Source organism: Amphiura filiformis, chromosome 14 (genome assembly GCF_039555335.1).
Source record: "Amphiura filiformis chromosome 14, Afil_fr2py, whole genome shotgun sequence".
In the NCBI taxonomy this organism is placed as follows: Eukaryota; Metazoa; Echinodermata; class Ophiuroidea; order Amphilepidida; family Amphiuridae; genus Amphiura; species Amphiura filiformis.
This window is the reverse complement of record NC_092641.1, coordinates 59,126,712-59,148,963: the sequence shown is the minus strand read 5'-3', so window position 1 is coordinate 59,148,963 and position 22,252 is coordinate 59,126,712. Positions and strand designations below refer to the sequence as shown.

Sequence of the window (22,252 nt, the reverse complement as noted above, 5' to 3'; positions counted from 1 at the left end):
GAAAAAAACTATTATTGTCAAAATTTCTGTTTTGGTGTCATGTTATTTATTGTATTTTTGGCGACAAAAAAGAAAAACCCACCCTATTCTACGGGCGGACCTTTCAACTTCAAGTATAGGGTCGGGTGTTTTTTGTACTTGTATTTCTAGAGAGAGGCTATCTTGAAATTACCCTAAAGTATCACCAAAATCTGAAGAATTTTTTAATACCAACATATTTTCTATGATTTAAGCAAAATAAATGTGTTTTTTTAATTCTCAAAACACAAATTCCGGGTCAGTTGGCCCCGCCCGTAGAGAAGGGTTTTTCGTAGCCTTTGATACTATTATTTTTTTTTTTAATTTGCAACATTTTATAAAACTTAACAAAATATTAACAAAAACTGATGCTAAACTTAAAATTTGTATCCATCATTGAAAATCAATCAATTCCGGAAATTAAACCTGTTATTAAAACCCCAAGCCACGATGGGTTGATTTGTTTTAATACACAGAATAATATTTTCCTCAGTTTATTTTAATATATATTAAAATACGGTAGCTACCCAAATCTGCTAAAATAAAGCACATAGTAAATTTGGAAACAGATAACACTTTGTACTGCATGGATGAAGTGTGTGTGCACTATCTATACATGTGTGCAATGTCCCATGAACAAACAATTACGTAATAGTATTGACTTTTGTTGAACTTGTGAAAGGTCAGTCCAGAGAGTTTCTCTGCTCGTACTAAATTACTGTTTAAGTGGTAATTTTCGCGTATAGTTATTGTCAGGATTTGGAGTTACAGAGACATTTTGCAATTGTTATTTTCGCGATGCTTAGTTTTGCCCTATACTTGCAATACATTATTATATATATTCGCGAGGTGTTAATTTCGTGGATGGAACTCCATTCGCGAAATCCGCAAAAATAAACCCCTCGCGAAGTGTGCTTGCTTTCTGTGAACTTGTTTTCATTAACTTAAGATAGTGCACTTGCTTTAAACTGTTTCTTTACTCAATGAAACTCGAGTAAAGAAACAGCTTATTTTCAGGGCAACCATTTTCTTGGGGGTGACTTCATCACTGAATCTACACCCCCTGTGTGAGAGACTAAAGTAATGTCTTCCATACAGGGTGTATGTCTTTCAACTGGAATAGCCTAAAATGTGTATATCATATACCTGGTATATGGCCGGATTTACCTTTTGATGGTCCTGTGGGCAAGGCAACATGATTGTCGCAGATCTACTCACTCAAATGGCTTTACCAAGATTGCGCGCAAAGCGCGGCAATTTGGTCTAAAATAGGCCAAAGGGAGATGCAAATTGTAAATTTTGTCACAACATATCTGTCAACTGAGCAGGGGAGGGGTCTGATTCGCCACCCTGCGACTTGTTTTCCGTCAAGTTGGTGTACCCTCTTTTTCTTTCTTACTAATAATTAGGGCTTTATACTCAACAAGAACTGAAGAAATATGTTGGTTGTCATGGTCACTTGGGCTGTCAATCATGATGATTATAACTACTAGCACCACCAACTTGTGGGGGGGGGGGGGAGAAAACGCCCCAACATACATTATGCACATACATAATGACAAATTGCATTAACCTGGAAGAGACTGGAATTCCTGATATCTATTTGCACAAAAGTCTGGAAATCCCGACAAATTACTAACAAAACCATCTGGAATTCCAGCACCTCAATGGACAAAAATATGGATTATTTTATTGACCAGAGGCAAAAAAGTCTGGAAATCCAACCAAGGATAAACACAATAAACCTGGAATTCCAAAACCCTCTATGCCTTCAGACTAACAAAATGGTGGAAAAATCTGGAAATTTTGCGCCAAGCATAGGCAAAATAGGCTGGAATTTGGAACAGCATAAGTAGAATAGTCTGGAATTCCGAGCCCCAAAGACCACCAAAAAATCTGGATTTCCGTTGCCCTCTATAGGGGGGGTGCATGTTTTATCTGGAATAGCCCAATGGTGTCAAAGGCCTTTGACAGATCCAGAAAAATACCTACAGACAAACCAAAGGCCTCTAACTCAAAAACATATCTGACGCTTTGTTCCGGGTTTTGTTGGAGCTGGTCACAATTATAGTTTTGTTCTTTATTTGTGTATCTAAGAGGGTTCTATCTGAATACATTGAAAAAATCAGGATTTTTGATTTCTGTGAAGATTTTAACCCATTATTTAAAGTATCAATACACTCAATACGGTTCACCTAGAAAACCAACACCCACGCCTTCCTGCATGTGGACCGCTTCACGATCCCTCAGTTTTAAGTGGATAGCAGAACCAGTTTCCAGTAAAAAGTACTAATTATCCATCCATTTTTTATATATCTCATTTCGTTTATTATAGTGGCATATGAAAACTGGACCATTCCCGTTATTTTGTTATCTGTATAAGAACGCCACCATTCTTCAACAGCCATTCTCTCATTACAAAATGAGTGAAGCTTTCGTAAATGACGCTACGGGATTCATGAGGGAAGCTCAGCAACAGGGTAAACCGTTCTTCCTGTATTACGGCACCGCGCAGACACATGTAGATATGTATAGTAATGAAGGCTTTAGAGGATCATCTATAAGAGGTAATAACAAGACGCGAGTGACATCATAACCGCTCTATTAATTTGCAAACAATAATATTGTTGTTTTATTATTTTATTTATAACATTCGGTCGAGGCCGTGCAAATCCCTATAGTTCTCAGAAATTATAGGGATACCAACCTCACCACCACACGCCACAACAGCTCATGGTGGATCTGCCGGCGAATTGAACATGTAATGATTTTATTATTTAAATTAATTATAAATAGAGAGGGCGGCCTATCTGCTTTACGAGCAAATAAAATCATGTCACTACATGTAATCGCCAGTGAGCGCTGGTTCGAATCCGAACGGTTCTGATTTATTATTATTATTATTATTTTCATTGTTAGGACGTTATGGTGACAATGTACGAGAAATGGCGTGGACGGTTGGTGCCATAATGGACGAAGTAAAGCGTATGGGAGAAGATTTTAATACCCTCGCCATCTTCACTAATGATAATGGTCCACAAGTACAACTTTGCAATGAAGGAGGCGATGCAGGAATTTTGAAAGGTACGTGACCGTCTGAAGATCGTGTAAGATTTGTCTTAAAATGTCGCTTAGCCTTCGATATCTAGGGACTTCACATCAGAGTGAATAGACAGTGCCACACAAACGTACGCAACCATTACATAAGCCACTCGATTATGAAATTGTCACACTAAGTGGAATTAGTATATGTTTAAACAGTGGGTCGCATGTTCTCCTAGTTTTAATGTGTTCGTTACAATTAAAACGTTTGGAGCCGATTCATAATACGATCAATTTAAAGCCATGATGTAGGGTTTCCATCAAAAGTTAATATTAGGGCCTATATATAATTATTTACCCAACATTCGGAAATAATATTAGTAATAACTGCCGGGAAAGGTCCATTTTAGCTGAAATAACAAGGTAAAGTAACCCGCTGGCTATTTCGGCCGTTTTACATGGATGGACATAGTTTCTCTGTTGACCTACAAACACAAACAATTGGATGTTTCAATATAATGTGTACGTTTGGACATGTGTAAATAATACAAATATTCTTTAAAAAAAGAAATAAAAAACAGGTTTGAAAAAAATATTATTTTATAAGATCGTACATCATGCTCACAGTATTAACTTATTATTATCTTGCTTGTACAGAATAACAACATTATGTCAAACTCTTTGCATGTCAAAGCGAGGAAAATAATGACAGCGATCCCCCAACTTTCCCAAAGCTGATTTAAAAGGACATTTATGGTTATTTCTTAGTCATATTATTTTGTTCACGGAGTGAATATTTCCCCCACTTGAACCCATTATCTCATATGCACAGTTTTCAGTTTATCCCTTACATACACTGTGTATGTACTAAGAGGCTAGGAAATAATTCCCAATGTCTCATACCCAGGTTTGTACCCCTTTATCTAATCCTGCCCAACATGACAAGGACTTTTCGCCAGCCCATTCAGGGGCTGGTACCTGTTTCAGGTTTGGGGTCAGTTTACTCAAGAGATTATATTTTAGTGGTATTGGAATGATTTTTTTTTAACTTTTTGTGGTTAAATTTTTTTAAAAATATTTTAATTCGATTTGTTAGGAAAAGTAAGTATGTTTTGCCGTTTCAACGAACGAAAACGAGTGAGTATTACCAAAGTTATGTTTGAACTAATTAATTATGACTTTAAAAGTTTAAAGGCCTAAATGTAACAATAATAGTTAATATATATAGCATCATATGGTCAGCAGAAGAAAATCTGACATCACCTATGATGTCATATCAGTGTCCTTGACCGGGGGTCCTTACTCCTTGACCACTGAACAGCGTGATATCATGTTGATAACAGATCTATAGAATCAAAATCTTCATCATATCCCCGGATCATATCACAGATTCTCAACAATCTGTGATCATATGGACCATATTGATGTGAAAGTAGTTATCTATCATATCCTGTGTCGTTTTATGGATAAAAATGACTCAAAATGTTATTGATGAAATGGTTGCTATCATAAACATCAGTTTTGTCTTTTCAACGGGAAAAATCCGATGCAAAATAAAGTTTTTAGGGCCTAGCTATAATATGGGCATAATATATGCATATAGTATTGAACAATGTACCCCATTTGACATGCACTTATAGATAAATAAATTGTCTTACTTTATTAATTTAATAACTTCTTTATTATAAATAAAATGACACATAACTATTTGATTCATAAAATTACATTCAACAAAATGATTGAAGAGAAAACACACAAGGCACTAGGCAGACTGTTATAGAATGGAGTATGTAAGATGCCATGTCCATAGCTTCGCAGGAGTTTCCGACTAGCAATCAACATGATCAGCACATTCAGAAAAACACAGTTTAAGAGTGAAGATTGTAGTGAGTAACCAGTCCTTTATAAATGTGCTGGCCACTATCTATTATAATATAGTAGGCTTAAACTATACATTGCGAATTAATTAAGTTATTTTAAAATAAAATGTACATGTAAGTTAACTCAAACCGGCAGTGTATATATCGAAAGCAGTGAAATCGGACATTCCTAAGCGAAGATATTGAGTTCGTAAGTTCTGGTATTACAAAATTGGAAATTGAGATATCGTGGGTAAAAAGCTGAAAAGACAAAAAAACCAACGACAACAACAACAACAACAACAACAAAACAAACAGACCAGAACAATTTGGAGTACATGTAATGAATTAAAAGAGTTGACATGAGATTAGGAATTAATGTTTTCTGCTGTTTCAGTGTGCATGTTCTCATCGTTGATGGTTTGGTGGACTGTCATGTAGATGTAAGCGTGATCCTAAAAATGCCTTTCACATTGACCAAAACTAATTACAAGACCTCTTCTACATTGAGGCTGGCTTTCCTTTTAAAGGGAATTTTTATTAGCGCATCTTATATTGTATTGAGACAATGACAACCAGGACTATTTTTTTGTCTTTTTTCTAAGCATGTTTTGGATTGAGCCATCACATGATTATAATAGGCTTTACTGATTGGCGGGTAAGGTCAATGCTATTGTTTATTTTGTGATAAGGCTGATCATATTACTGCATATATTTGAAATTCACTGCATATTTTGATACAGGCGATTTACTCAATTACTTCCAACCACAAAATCTGGTTCCTGTTATCTACCCAGTAATGTTTGCTTATCCTAATTGGAACCCTAATCTGCATGGTATAATAACCTTCATGGTATAATTGAATTTCAATAGACCTATTGCGATATATTTGAAAGTTTGTATCTACTGGAGAGTTATATAAGCCAGGGTCAGGTATCATTATGCCTATAAAAATTCATTGTAAGATCAGTGCAGAGTAGGTTAGATATGAAAATGGAAAGCTAGAACAAATTACTATACACCTGATCCGTGAACTGTGTCTTTTTGAAAGACTCTTCTTGTTTACAAATACTTCTAATGCCTTTTCTGGTTTTTATTGTATCGTCTAATAGGTGGAAAGCAGAATTACTGGGAAGGTGGCGTTCGCGTTCCCGGTATCTTCCGTTGGCCAGGTCATATTAAATCAGGAATTACCACAAATGTTGTAGCAAGCCAAATGGATATCTTTCCAACGTTAATGACTATCGTCGGTGGTTCTGTTCCTGATGACAGGATCATTGACGGGCAGGACATTTCGTCAACACTCTTCAAATGGTTGCCCAAACCTCAACCGCAACCCACCAGCAAACTTCTAAATCGAAACCACCCAGGCAATGAACCACGTATGCTGGTATGGTATTGCCCCGCTGCAACTGATCCGATAACAGTCCGATATGGTAGTCACAAGTTCCATTTTGTGACCCAGACAGTCTGGACAAAGGAGGCCAATTTCAATGAACCAGGACGATGTGGGGACGGGGGATTTCCATTACAGCAAAATGTCCAATGTAATCGTTGTACTTTAGATCAGCCTGCAGAATGTGTCACCCAACATGACCCTCCATTAATGTTCAACCTCGACCAGGATCCCAATGAAGCATACCCTTTGGACGTGGCCCTTCCCCATCACAAAGCTGTTTTAGATGAAATGATGCCCAAATTGCAGGCGTTTCAAGCGTCTTTGGTCATACCTCCTCCATTAATGACTCCCCTAGATGATGCTGTATGGCCATGTTGTGATGGGGTCTTCCCAAATTGCGGATGTAACTATCAATATTTAGGACCAGTCCCACCACCAGGAGATGTTTCTCAAAGCTCAAAAGAATTTCTAGATATGATGATTGACCCTGAGAATGATTATAACAGGTGGTATTTGTAAACTTTAGATGTATCTCAACTACGTTCGTAATTGTGTTTGCTTGTCTTACATCTCATTGTCTCTTCTTTACACTTGTCATTTTATATCCCTTACCGCTTTTCCCTCTTTTCTCCATGTCTCTTGGTTATTGCATTTTAATGAATACTAAACTGGCCTCAAAAAGAAACTTATAATTTTTCACAAGGTCATATCCTAAAATCCTCTCCATAAACATTAACAAAAATTGCACACAGGAAAACTTCAATACTCTACTCTAAACACATGTCAGTAACCAAGCAGTTGTTCAACTGACACAACAGCAAAATGCACTGACATGGAACACCTTCCTTGACCAAAATTCACATCCCAACAGATTTCTTTTGTTGGTTTCCAATTATACGGCTGCACATGAACAAAAATTACATACAGGATAACTCCAATATTCTACTCTAAACATATCGTCGGCTGTTTACCATAGTGGCGTATAGTGATTTTTGGTCATTTTTTTGAAAATTGGCACATATGGTTTTAATGATGTTCTCTTTCATTTTTTCTAAGTCTCATCAGTCATAATTAGCTAATTAATTAGTAATTAATTAATTAAATGTGACGTAGGCCTATAGTTACAAAGTGACATTTTTTGTATTCCATAGTGGCGTATCGACCATACGCCACTTTGTATACACATTTTATAATTAAGAAATATCGGCAAAAAATGAAAAACTTTGTATGTCATAGTGGCGTATACTTAGTACCTCGCTACATGTCATAGTGACGTATCGTGACCTATACGCCACTATGGAATGAATCCACCTATCGCAAACGCATTGCGCATGCGCGGACCGGGAACTTAAAAAAACCAGGAAATACAACTTCAGACGTAAACATTGCCGAAATCAAAATGACAACACTTACAAAATACAGCCTTTTATTATCATCAGAAGTACAATCGGATAAAACCAATAACATATTCATGAAAAGTGAAAACAAAATTATACATATGCCAAATGATTTGGATTCATTTGCTCAAATAAAGATAAAATCGACAGTTTTCTGCACTAGATTCACGCCGAAAAATGTAACAAAATTTCGCTCCAAATTTCGTGCGAAATTACCCCACAAACTACTCTATTGTGGCCTCAATTTTTGATTTTAAACTCTGAAAATTAAAAATAAGCTTTAATAAGGGGTTTTATTTCACCATAACGTGAAACGCAGGACTGGATAACTAAAAGTAATGTTACGGAGCAAAAAATGACAGCAGTGTCATTTCAGAGCAAGGCACCGGTTTGACGGACGAGCGGGTTCACACACGTACACAGGGAGCTACGGGCTATCACACCATGGTCACATGACGCCACAAAAACAAATACAATTTGGAGAGAACCTGTCGTCGTAATATGATGGACTTCCTGTTCCTGTTGTATGCTGGATCAGGGGAACAACCAAAGGATTTGGCTGAAGGATCTTCTAATAAGGTATTTGTTCACATCATAGCCATATAAATCGCATTGTTTAAAAAGGTCTATTATAGCCTATCTTGCAGCACATGCTGTAGTGCAACTGTGTCCAATTTGAATTTGGAAATATTTAAGCTTGTAATCAACCATTGATGTCATTGTCAACTGAACTGTGTGAGGGTACTACTATTGTAAGAATTCCAATTGAATGAACGCAGCTTTCAACAGCTGCACTCAACACAACCGCGATCGTAAGTCACATATTTCAAACTACAACGCGAACGCACGACCTTGGTTGCATTAACTTTCGCGTTCACGCACAGTCGCACACGCTGGCGTACATCGCGCAGTGTACGCAAAAAATTGTCACGCTATTGAAAGCTGCGTTCATTCAATTGGAATTCCAACTATAGGGTGTTGTTGGCACTGAAGTATACGGTACTGATTTAGAGCGCCTATATTAAAATGCTGAAGACAATAAATACGCATGTTTACATTAAATTGCTCCAACCCCTCAAAAAAGTTATGATTAATTACTCATACAGTAGAAATTTCAATTGAATGAACACTGCCTGACATAGTGTGACAATTGCGTACACTGCATGATGTACGCCAGAGCATGCGACTGTTACTGCGTAGCCGTAGGTAATGCGGAAGTGAATCCAACCATGCCAACCACCGAATTGTATTTCGATAATGCCAACTCACTTGTGATTGCATGGTTAGTGTAGGGGCAAACTTGCTTTGCTCCCCTGGTTAGCAGAAGCTTGGTACTAAATAATACAATCTTCGATGACTCGGAACCAACAACAAAAAAGTGACACAAATCATCACAAATCCAAGGATACACTTTAGCTGAAACGTATCTTGATGATGTTTATTATCTTCACTTGCTATTCTTCTTCTAGTTCTTGTCACAAATACTAATTATGTTGGTTCAGGTAAAGATTAATTGTATCTTTACCGAGAGCTTCTACACTACAATACATCAACAACCAAGATGACAGCCTCCAGTGCCAAATTCGGCACCAAATTACATGTGATTGATGGGCTGCAGGCTATGTTTAGCTTATACTTCAAGGGCGCTCATCACATAAATAAACATGCCATAGGAATGCAATGATTAAGGATGCACAACACTTAAACAAACTTTGATTTTGGTAAATGGCATCAACATTCCGGCGCCTAATTGTCTGCTACCAGCAACAATTACTTCTTAAAACATAGTTTTGGTGTGCCATTTACTGACAAAACTGAACCTTTTACAAGAGGTGCCTTTGTGACCCCTTAAACTTCAAACATCAAACTTGACTGATTTTGAAACATGAATAAATTTGTGAAATCAAAAAACCTTTATCTGAGATTCACTTGTGTGATAAAAACTTGCATCAATGCTATGATTCAAAACAAAAAAACATTTCAAAAATTTCAAGTGATTAGATCCAAAAGAAAAAATAAACTGAGTTTCGGAAATTTCAAAAAGTGATTTTAACTTCACATGAAAGAATTATTTAGCTTCATTTTACATTCAAGATAGATGATGCTGCACTCAAGAGATAACCGCCCATGCCAACCAAAATTACTTGAAACAAAACCAAACAAAAGCCCACACAAAAGGCAAAATTTTGGTGAGATTGGAAAAGCCAACTGAATACATGGGAGATACTATTCAAGTGCAACATGATCACAACATATCAACATGAACACACAATGTTTAGTTTGTAAACTAGAAATGCAGTCTGTTGCTGTCCTTTCAATCAAAGTACATAACTCTTTGCATGCGAATATATTGTTTGGTACACCTTGTAAATGAGAATACAACTTGATATAATATGACTGCCTGTGCACAACCATAGCAGCCATGAGAGAAACACAACTTGATATAATATGACTGCCTGTGCACAACCATAGCAGCCATGGCCCAAATTTGCAAATTCAGTCAATCCGGGTTATAGTCAAAACACCAGATGCTGATAGGATGCATTTACTTGCAAAGTACATGTAGATAGAAATACACAATTACAAACTTGAGTGAAATTATTTCAGACCTCGATCATGCATACCCTTTGATTAATAGCAGAGCAACAATTTCAAGAGAAATCAAATTTGAGCATTATCGAGATTCCAAAATACACGCAGAGAACATTACTTTCAAATGTGTATCCCAAATATGGATTACATGTAGATCACTGTACACAACCGACAAATTGTGCACACATTTTAAGCAGTAGAATACGATGTAGAATCTTGCAAATTAAAACTCCATGGGCCTGTGGTGTACCAAACTTTAAACAAACTTGCTAATGATGCACACTGGTTCCATCGGTACAAATTGCATGCATAGGATTCTTCTTTACAAAATCAAATTCACAGATGTGGTGATGTAGGTGTCAAACATGTTCATTCTTGATCTTGACGATGAGTTGTATACGAATCTGGCAACTTCACACTAAACGCAGACACGTCGCTGTAGAGACGAATCACCAGTCTTCACATCTGTAGTACAGATAGGTTCATCCGTCATCACATCTGGTAGATCTCATGATGAATTTGACAGTTTGCATCAGTTGTTCCAAAGTGAAAGCAAGGTGTCAGCTTGCCTTTCATGGCAATTTAACGTAAACTGATGTTTAGTCTTATTTTATATATCAGCTGATCCGTAGCTTAGCCTCCAGACTAAGTGGCAATTTAGCTTAGCTGATACCTTTTGGTTATAACGGTTTCATTGACTTGTTGTTATAACACTATAAGTTCTTTAGTTCTTTACAAGTCCAGGCGTTTCACTGGTTTCAATGATCGTCGTGGTCTTGCTTCTGGAGTACCTGACACTGATACAGTTTCATTGTTGGTAGCACTGGACGTAGTTTTAGGCTTGGTACTTGGGTTACCCAGTGTTGGTACTGGTGGATGAGCTGAAGTAGAATCTTTCTTCACTCCTATATCTTGATCTGGGACTTCTGATTCCAACAGCAAACACAGTTTATCAATGGGTCTGGTGAGAATGCTTGTCCTAGTTTTCACTCGCACACGTCGAACCAGTCCATCACTTGCTGGGAGAGTTTCAATCACCCTTCCTAGCGGCCAGACGTTTCTGGGTGTAGATTCATTTACAACCATGACGACATCTCCCACCTTGGCATTTCGCTGTGGATGAATCCACTTTTGTCTTTGTTGTAACTGAGGAAGGTATTCTTTGATCCATCTGCGCCAAAACAGGTCTGCCAGATACTGGACTTGCCTCCACCGACGCTTGGCATACTGACTCAGCTTTCCTGCAGTGGCTGGTGGTAAGATCATGTCACTCTTTAGTTGAAGAAGGTGATTTGGTGTAAGTGGCTCTAAATCAGATACTTCTCCAGGAACATTGGTGAGTGGTCGGCTGTTAACTATGGCTTCTATCTCACACAGTAATGTATGAAGAGAGTCATCTGTTAGTATTTGTTCCTTTATAACAGAGCACATCACTTTCCTGATTGTTCGTATTTGACGTTCCCAGATGCCTCCATGGTGACTTCCTGCTGGTGGATTAAAGGTCCACTCAATCTCTCTTTGCAGAAGGTAGTCATGGATTCTGTCTTGATTCCAAGCTGCAATTTCTCGGCGTAACTCTCTTTCTGCCCCTATCAAATTGGTGCCATTGTCAGAGCGGATCTGTTTCACTTGGCCTCTTCTGGACACGAATCGTCGTATGACATTTACGCAGGCATCGGTATCCAAAGACGCTGCCATTTCAATGTGTATGGCTTTGGATGCAAGGCAGACGAACACTACACCATATCGCTTGACTATACTACGGCCTTGTTTAACTTCTAGTGGACCGAAATAGTCCATTCCAACTCTTGAAAATGGTGGCTCTCCTGGAGTGACTCTGTCTTTGGGAAGATCACTCATCATCTGCTGTTGTACTTTTGCATTCCTCTTTCTGCAGGTGATGCAACTGTTGATAACCTTTCTAGCTGCTGCATTGGCATTTGTTATCCAGTACTTCTTGTGCAGATGAGCCAACATGTGGTTTCTGCCCCCATGTCCAGTTGCTTCATGGACGTCATGTAAAATCAACTTTGCAATGTGGGACTTCTTTGGTATGATTGATGGAAATTTTGTCTTTTCAGGTAGAGCTGACTTAGCCAGTCGACCACCTACTCTGATTACTCCATCTTCTATAAATGGATTAAGTCTGTAGAGAGGACTTGCTTTCTTAATCTTGCTAACTTGTCGCAAGTCGTCTTCTGGCTGACTGTCATTACTTCTCAATTGCAGCTCTTTTAGTGTCATAATTTCTTCTGGATATGCCTTGGTTTGGACATATACTATCACAGCTCTTTCTGCTTCTTGCATGTCAGCAACATTAAGCAAATCTGTAATGTTGCCATGCTCTTCATTCTCATCATTCTTTCTACCATCATCATCTCCATTATCAACTCTATCATCAACTCTATCATCAACTCTATCATCATCTCTATCATGACAGATCTTACGGAGATATTTCTTGACTCTGAGGATCCATGCAACACAACGACAAAGTCGATACCATGAGGAGAATCGTGTAAGTAGTTTCTCCATTGTATCTGTTGCTTCTTCTGTCAACGCTGTGTTGACTACTAATTTCTTTTTAACTTCTGGATCATCAGCTAGCTCTTCAGCGCTGTTTCCAATGGTAGTCTTTGGCCACTGGTTTTCTGCTTTGTGTAAGAAGTCTGGACCATCAGTCCACCTTCTATTCTTGAGGAAGCAATCAACGGCTAAGCCCCTTGAGCAGTCGTCTGCAGGGTTTGAGCTGGTTCCTACATACTTCCATTGGTGTGGCTGGGAGCCATCTCTAATCAATGCGACTCGATTAGCCACAAAGGTGTGGAATCTGGCGGTGTCATTGTTAATATACTTGATCACGGTCTGACTATCAGTCCAGAAGTATGTGCTTTCGACTTTCAACTGTAGTTCCCTTTGCAACATGTTGTTGACCTTTACTGCCATAGCAGCTGCAGTTAACTCTAGGCGAGGTATAGTTATAATCTTCAAGGGAGCAACTCTTGCCTTGGCTGTCAGGAGAGTAAGATGCACTTGACCCATCTCATTAACGAATCGTAAGTAACTCACTGAACCATACCCCTTCTGACTTGCATCACAGAAGTGGTGCATCTGGACTTCACTTTCTTCAAAGTCCTTGGGCTTGAAACATCTTTCGATGGTGAAATCTGACAATTTCGGTACTTCATCAAGCCATCTTTCCCAACGGGTCAGAAGCTCACTAGGAATAGACTCATCCCAACCAAGCTGCAGCTTGCTTAAGTTCTGCAATATTTGTTTTGCTGGCAGGATTGCTGGAGCAACAAATCCTAGCGGGTCATAGATGGAGCTTACAGTTGCTAGGATGCCTCTTCTGGTAGGAGGTCTCTCTTTCACTTTAATATGGAAGCCAAACCTGTCGGTTTCTGGTGACCATAGCAACCCCAGCACCTTTTCTGATGGTAACTCTTCATTCTTCAAATCTAGTGTCTTTGTAGTCTCAGCTCTATCGTCTTCAGGAACTGACTGCAACACTTCTCTTGAGTTACTCAACCACTTGGTCAACTTGAAACCACCATCCTTACACAAATTGGTGAGATCACTGACGAGTTGAATAGCTTTGCTTTCACTTTCGATAGATTTGAGGTAGTCATCGACATAAAAGTTGGACAGCACTGTGTTGCATACTTCTTCACTGTATTTCTCCTTACCATCATCAGCGGTCTTTCTCAGTGCAAAATTCGCACATGAAGGTGACGAAGTTGCGCCGAACAAGTGCACATTCATCCTATATTCCTTCAGAGGCAGACTCAGGTCACCGTAGGGCCACCATAGAAATCTTACTAAGTCTCTGTCTGATTCTGGTACACGCACTTGATGGTACATTGCTTTTATATCTGCTACAACTCCAACAGGGTGCTCTCTAAACCTCGTCAACACACCTACCAAGTTGCTTGTCAAGTCGGGTCCTTTTAGTAATTGTGAGTTTAAAGACTGGCCCATGTACTTCGCCGCACAATCAAATACAACTCGCAGCTTGCCCTTGGTGGGGTGAAACACCCCATGGTGGGGGACGTACCACACCTTGCCATCCTTTCTATTGGCTGCATCTTTGGGCACTTCTTCTGCATAATCATTTTTAAACATATCATTCATGAATGCAGTGTATTGGTCGTTGAAAACCGAGTCCTTTCTAACTTCCTCTTCAGATGGCATGCTCGCAATTCGGCTTGATGTATATTGTTCGGCAATTTCATGTCATCATCTTTGAGCAGGAAACCTACTTGGTAGTGCCCATCTACATACTTGATTGATGCTTCTACTTTGTTTAGGAATTGTCCTTCACTCACGCTTCTCTCTGGTTTATCGTCAATGATTCGCTCATTGAACTCAGCATTGTAGAGTTTCTCTAATTGCTGGTCAATAGTGTCATGTGCTTTAATTCTGTGGATTACTGATGTCCTTTTGTGTTCTTTATTTTTGACACCATACACTGTCCATCCGAGTCTAGTTTGGCAGGCGAAAGGTCCTTCACCTTGGCTATTTACTACATGTATTGGCTCAAATGCTTTAGGCACATTATTTCCTATGAGGAGACCAATATGGCATTGAGATTCATCACTTAATCTTCCTAGCTTAACTTCTTCCATATATGGAATTGCATCAATATCATCCTGGTTGATAATGTCAGCCAAGTCACCAGGGATCTTATCTTGTGTGTATGCCTTTGGAAGAGAGATGATATTATTTCTGTTCATGTCAGAAACTTCTAAATCTTGGATGATTTCACTGTCTACTATGATATCATCTGTTATGGTTTCAATTTCCAACTTGGTTTTCTTGCCCTTAACATGTAGTTCCTTTTGCAGCCTTTCAGAACAGAATACAGCATCACTGCCGTTGTCGAGATAGGCATATGTTTCTACAGACATTCTGGAAACTCTTGAGTAGACTATGACTGGTATAATTGTGGGATATGATTCGCTAGATTTAACTCCGGCGCCTGTAAGCCCACATGTCTGATTAGCAACTTCACCAGACTTCTGTGTCTCTTCCTGTTTCACATGTAGCACTGTTGGATGGCGCTTTTTACATGTCTTGCAGGTAAGCTTGTATTTGCAGATTTTACTGTAATGTGTTGCTTTCTTTAGGCAGCCAAAACAAACTCCCAACTCTCTTAGATACTGCAACCGGTCACTTATAGGCTTTTCCTTCAATTTGTTACACATTTCCATGGTGTGATCTTTACCCTTGCAATATGTACACGGCTTGTCGGCTCCTGGGCTACTTGACAACACATTTGGCCTGGCTCCTGGACTATATGACATTACATTTGGTCTGGCTCCTGGACTATTTGACATTACATTTGGTCTGGCTCCTGGACTATTTGATGTCACACTTGCCGACACAGCTTCTGTGTTTGTTGCTAGATTTCTTCTAGCTTTATAAGTCTGATAGTTTGGGTTTTTTACCCTTTCTTCCTTCTTAGTACTATCTTCCTTCTCCGTCACACTTCTACCGTAGGCAGCATTAGTTGCGATTCTAGCCTGTTTTTCTAGAAAGGAGGTGAAGTCTTCAAATGTTACCACTTTGTTTCTTTCTTCTTCTACATAATCTACTTGTCTCCTCCATCTGTCTCTCATACTATATGGTAACTTCATCATCAACATTCTAATGTTTGCTGTACTTTGCAACTCATTAGTATAGCCCAGGCTGGTCATGGTATTTTTGCATTCTAACAAAAATAGTGACAAATCTTGTAGCCCTGAACTATCACCTTTCACATTCGGCCACTGCCTCATCTTCGCTAAGTAAGCCTCTGCAATCTTGTGCTTATTACCATATTTCCTTTCCAGCAACCTTTTTGCTTCCAGGTAACCAACCTCATCATCCATGTGAATACAACTTTTCACCAAACTGTTGGCTTCACCTCTTGTGTACTGTTCAAGATAGTACAGACGGTCTCTATTACTTTTGCTCTTATTTTCGATTATGAATTCGAAGGCTCTTATAAAAGTAATATACAGAAGCGGGTCTCCCGTAAATGCCTGAAGGGTGCGTTTTGGTAGACTTGCTTGTTTATGTTGCTCTACCAGCAGCCTTGTCAAGTTGTCTTGGTTGCGTGCCAAATTTTCTATGTTACTGGTCATGCCGGTATCTTCTTCTTTAACTTCTGTTGGCTCGCTTGTTACATGTTGCCGTGGCAACATGACTTGTTTTTTCTTCACATCAGGCTCTGGTGACAAAGTTACTCTATGACCGTACTTTACTGATGAAGGCCCTTCATGTTCATACTGTTCACTGTACTGTTCTTGACCATACTGTTCATCAATATTTTCATATTTAGTGGCAGACAAATAATGTGGGGGTATTCTGCCCCTGTACTCTCTGATTCCTCAGGTGCTGCTGCAGGAAACAAGACTTCACTTGGTGGTGGAAAGTTGACTTGCATAACTTGACTGGTTGTTAACCTGCTTCTTGGTTGAACTTGTTGACCTAAATCAGTATGTACTTTACCATCAGTAGTCATGCCCACTGCTGGCTGCTCTTTTGCAGGTCCCAACTCCACATGTGTGTATTTTGGTCTTGCCCTGGATTTAGACCTACAGCACCAATTGTATCATGTTTAGCTAGGAACTTGCCATCAATTTCTTGACCTTCTCTAGTGTTGTGGTTCAACCACTGCCTCACTGATGTGTTTGTATCTGGTTGAGCTTCTGTGAGGTCATCAAGCACCGATTTTGGTCTACTTCTTAAGCTCTGGGATTTATGTTCATAATCCTCCAATACATCTATTTTGGCTTGCTCTATGTTTATTTCAGTCTTCATTTCCAACCACTCTCTTTGTTGTTGCAAGTCCCTTGCCCTGGCTTGGATATTAAATTCCTCACTTTCTAGAGCTTGTTTTTCCTTCAATGCTTTGGCACGACATTCTAGCTCTACCTTTCGAGTTGCAGCTTGCAATAAAGCATATTCTGTACTTTTAGATAATGCATCACTTTTATAAGATCTTCTGCTTCTTAATTCGGAACCGCTTTTATGACTCGACATGATGTTTTCGATAGTACCGAAACGAACGAATTAACGAAACGACGCCGATGCAAGCAACGAAGCGCAAATATTTTTTTAAAGTGAACAACGGTTCACTAATTTATGTGAGAAACTATACGTAGGACCTGTGTAAAGTGTGCTTTGTGAGGCTACATGTGTCGAAACCTAAAATAAATACGAATGTCAGTATTAGAGGCGTACATGCAGGCACTTTACTACCAAACTTTATTTGAATTGTCGTAATCGACTCACAAATTGTCGTAAGCGACTCGCGAATTGTCGTAAGCGACTCGCGATTGTCGTAAGCGACTCGCGAATTGTCGTAAGCGACTCGCGGGAGTAAACTTGTTACCCCTTAATTAGATATTTATTAAAATACCACAAAGCTATTTTTCAGTAGTAGTCCCGTGTCAGTTTGTGCTTTTGATTCTACAAGTCATTCCTGCACAACGGTGCAAGAGATCTAATGTCTGTGTTAGAAATGTACATACAGGCAGCTACTACTGATATCTTTATTTTGATTTCTACGATTCGGATTCATAGGCCTCAATAACTTCTTTGAAGTTCTAATCCTTAAGCTTCTACCAAATGTGCATTTATCTACATGCACACTCATTAATATTTGCTATATTCAGTGACGTCTGACATGACTGGAGGCTGTGGTGACTGTCTGTGCCAATGCAATGTTTATGTTTACACTGCTGACACGACCTTAAGCTTTTAGCTATTTTTAGGTAAGCTTACAAAACAGACGCTCAACTGAACCTTTATTTGGTAACTATTTACCAACTATAGCATCTTTTTACAGAAAATTAATCTTTACAAATGTAGGGGCAAACTTGCTTTGCTCCCTGGTTAACAGAAGCTTGGTACTAAATAATACAATCTTCGATGACTCGGAACCAACAACAAAAAAGTGACACAAATCATCACAAATCCAAGGATACACTTTAGCTGAAACGTATCTTGATGATGTTTATTATCTTCACTTGCTATTCTTCTTCTAGTTCTTGTCACAAATACTAATTATGTTGGTTCAGGTAAAGATTAATTGTATCTTTACCGAGAGCTTCTACACTACAATACATCAACAACCAAGATGACAGCCTCCAGTGCCAAATTCGGCACCAAATTACATGTGATTGATGGGCTGCAGGCTATGTTTAGCTTATACTTCAAGGGCGCTCATCACATAAATAAACATGCCATAGGAATGCAATGATTAAGGATGCACAACACTTAAACAAACTTTGATTTTGGTAAATGGCATCAACAGTTACGCAACAGTTATGAAATACGCAATATACGATCGCAGTTGGATTGCGTAAAGCTGTTGAAAGGCAGACTGTGTTCATTAAATTGAAATTTGTACTGTAGGACTACTAGTTTCTACTACTCGAAAGTTAATTTTTTATTACTTCCGTGGTCCAAGCTGTGGGCCAAGTGTAGACGAGCGTACACACAGAAGAAATAAACAATCATGCTGATTGGCTGACAACGCACTTGACAACAAGCCGGTTGACCCATTGGTCATCGGCGCGGCGCGTAGTAGGCGACCTTGTCACTTCTACGCGATCGCAATTCACCAGCGTGAACCCGGACCATGAAAGTACGGTAATAAAAAAATAACTTTAGTACTGACAAAGCTGTTCATTAACATGAAATGGAGTGCATGTATGTGTTTGCGCTAGCTGCTAGCATACAATAAAATTACCCTTGAACTACACATATAAGGTATGTATTAAAGCTCCACAGGTTTAGGTTTAGCCGGCGCGATTTGAACCTGCCATAGTGACATTCAATATGGCGTAACGTTGCTCTCAACTTGAGACAAGTACGAAGGTACGCAAAAGTGTGTCTCATGTCAAGTTGAGATTAAACACATGAGCATTTTTCGCAGTGGCAGTTTGGAATCATGCACACCTAACTTATTCGTGTGAGGTACCGTAGTACATGCGAACCCTGAAGGGAGTTTTGTTTTTATGCTGCTGGTAACACCACCATGTGTGTATGCACAGATGGCACTCTATTTGAAACAACACACAGGTGACATAATGTTTGGTTGCATACCTTTTTTGCAGATTTGAAGACAATGTCCTATTTGTATTTTCTGCCTGTTACCATGCTGTTACCTAACTGAGACAGATATCGCCTACGGGTAAGTGCTAGTTACAATATTGCAATTACACATTGAATACTCACAAATCCAATTTTCGAATTCCAATGAAATTTTGAAAATAAGCCTTTTTAGTGGATATCTGTTGAACCATACCATATTAAAATAGAGAATGCCAGAATCACAAAATGCCCCTTTAAAGCAAGATCATCTGATTTCACATTCACAGACACTTGTTAGAGGGGGTGATATATTTTAAAGATCAATTTACATGAAATTTTTGTTCAGGGTCTTTTTTGGTCATGAAAAATGTATGTCAAACCCTTTAGAAAATAGTGTAAACTCATGGTCTACAAGACCAATTAAGCCGATTTTAGGCCCCCTTCAGAGGGATACAAAATTTGGTTTCACCCCCCATTTACAAGTGTTTTGGCCCACACATCTCGAATATATGTATGTACCATATTCGACATAAGTGCCCTGTGAGTCACTTGGGGGGGGGGGGCACTTATTAAAGCCATATTGTAATATTTCCATACAAAATAGATTAGTATTTCCTTTCCATAAAATGTCAGCTGTTATCCCCTTTTAATTTTGAGCCGAACAACTGACGTAAAGCAAAGAAAATTGGCATTTACTACCAGCACCGATGTTGGCAATGCGTATCACTCCGTCGGTCATGCTACGGCACGGTCCTTTGATGTGTGTGTAAGACTGTCCCTCACAACATGAATGTACTGTGTCATGAACAATGCATATGCGTTTGACTAATATTGCCATAGTATTATAATAATTAAACGTGGGTTCCTGCGCTTTATTCAAAATCTCGGATTTCGTCAAAACTACAGCACCTTTAGTCTTGATGGGTGTGTTAGTAAGTACATTTCCCCGGTACATTACAGTCATCAAAGTCATGTAAAAAACAGAATTTTGAAAAAGTTAAGTGTTGAGGGCACTTTCCCCCGGGGGGGGGGGGTTCTCAGTACAAATGACCATACGGGGACGTGCCGCAAATATGGGTAGCATTTTCAGCCTCTATATCAATGACCCCTTTTTCAAAGCCTATTTTGGTATATGAATGGGTCCTTTTTTCAAAATTTTCTCAATTTTTTCGGAAAATAGCCCAATTTTTCGTTAATTTAGCCAAAATTTTCAAAATTTTAAAAAAAAAACTAGGACAATTTGGGTTAAATTCTGCCGAAATTTTTGACTTTTGGTATATTAATGGGTCCAAATTTCTTGAAAAATTGGTATATTTATGGGTCCACTTTCAAATTCCCAGCGGCACGTCCCTACCAAAACCAAATTTGAGTACCCCCCACCCCCCGGGCACTTTCCTCATCAAATGTTACAACATCATGGCTTTAAATTACGAACAAAAAAACCTCAAAATCACAAGAATCCTGGAAAGATTTTAAAGGCAATTTTATTCAGACATTTGTTAAATTATTTTGTTGTGGTGGGCACTCAGACAGTTGTCACACCCGGTGGGGTCACTCCCTGGCAGGGGGGACGCATAGGACCGTTACCACAAGTACAAATTACCCCCTTTTGCAGTCGATTTCAAGGACAAATCATGAAATTTTACCCCTTATTTACTCCAAAACAAGGACAAAATGGTACTCTGAAACGCCCCTATTTTTTAGTTTCCGAGGACACATTTGCAATTTTGACCCTATTTCAACATTTCAAGGAAGGGATTTTTAGGCCTATGAATGGTTTTTTTTCAGTAATTAACAAGGGCATCACAGAATTCAAGTAGTACCCCTTGCATAGAAATCAGAACCGAGAACAATATTGATCACGGGATGAGTACAAAGTAGGAAACCAAATTTATTCCTGTGATTTTTTATCTGGCCACGGGATCAGGAGAAAATAATAAGAACCCCTTTTTTTTTTCGCAGACATTTGTGCAATAACACACCCCTATTTTTCCAATTTCACGGACAATTTTGTCCGCGGTCATGCCCTAAAAATGACCCCTTTTTCCTTGATTTTGGTAACGATCGTGCGGTCAGTATTGCAAGTTGAGTGACCCCACCGGGTTGTCACAAGGAAAGTTTTATAGTGGGCGTTTATTAGGAGAGGGGCGCTAAGTAGGTTGAAAGCACCTGTTAATAAGTCTCCTTTCACAAATTCTTATTCTTGAATTTGTTTGTATTATATTTCCACAGAGACATCTATTTAACGAGTATGGGGTCTTCCAGATGTCCAAGCTAAGTTTAAAGCTGCTTGAACTTGAAGACCATGTGTTGCCTCAAATCTGTGCACTATGAGCAGGTTCAGGGAGGAGATGAGAATGGAAATCAGAAATTACAGTAAGCGACCCAGCCTGTTGCACTAATAACCAGTGGTGGCACCACGGGGGGGTCAAATTCCCCAAGTCAGAACCCTTGTTTCCCCCTGTTTCCCCCAGTAAAAACCACAAATTACGAAAAATACCACTTTTTGGGGCAATTATGCGCAAAGTTTGTTGATTCCTCCCCCTGAAATTCAATTTGCCCCCCCCCCCCATGGCGCCGCCACTGCTAATAACCGCTGCAACATTTGATGGCCACGGTGAGGAACAGTATGTCTTCCAGAAATACATTTTTTTGTACAGGCTAAAATGCTGCACAGAAAGAAATGAAAACTGAGGAGTGATAACAGAAGAAGTTGTACCAAGATCGAGATCGATGCCATGTACATGTATAAAACTGTACAGAACTGTGTGACTCAGATGCAATCTAAAAAATTGATATTTTGACAGAAATTATGGTGCTACAATTATTCTAAGGGGTGGTGCAATAATTATGTGTACCCC

At 39.1% G+C, this 22,252-nt stretch overlaps 1 protein-coding gene and 1 long non-coding RNA gene across 2 annotated transcripts in view; both read left to right on the top strand.

Moving 5' to 3' along the window:
• Window positions 1-6,837, top strand: part of LOC140169539 (arylsulfatase-like) — a 32,933-nt gene extending 26,096 nt beyond the window's left edge. The window contains exons 4-6 of the mRNA XM_072192802.1: window positions 2,354-2,585; window positions 2,938-3,102; window positions 6,032-6,837. Of these exons, the coding sequence (XP_072048903.1) occupies window positions 2,354-2,585; window positions 2,938-3,102; window positions 6,032-6,837 (1,203 nt within the window). The remainder of the gene's footprint in view (window positions 1-2,353; window positions 2,586-2,937; window positions 3,103-6,031) is intronic.
• Window positions 6,838-8,131: 1,294 nt separating this feature from the next.
• Window positions 8,132-21,812, top strand: LOC140169101 (uncharacterized). The gene is made up of 3 exons (XR_011861354.1): window positions 8,132-8,294; window positions 19,415-19,491; window positions 21,624-21,812. It is a non-coding gene; the product is annotated as an uncharacterized lncRNA (long non-coding RNA).
• Window positions 21,813-22,252: the final 440 nt, after the last annotated feature.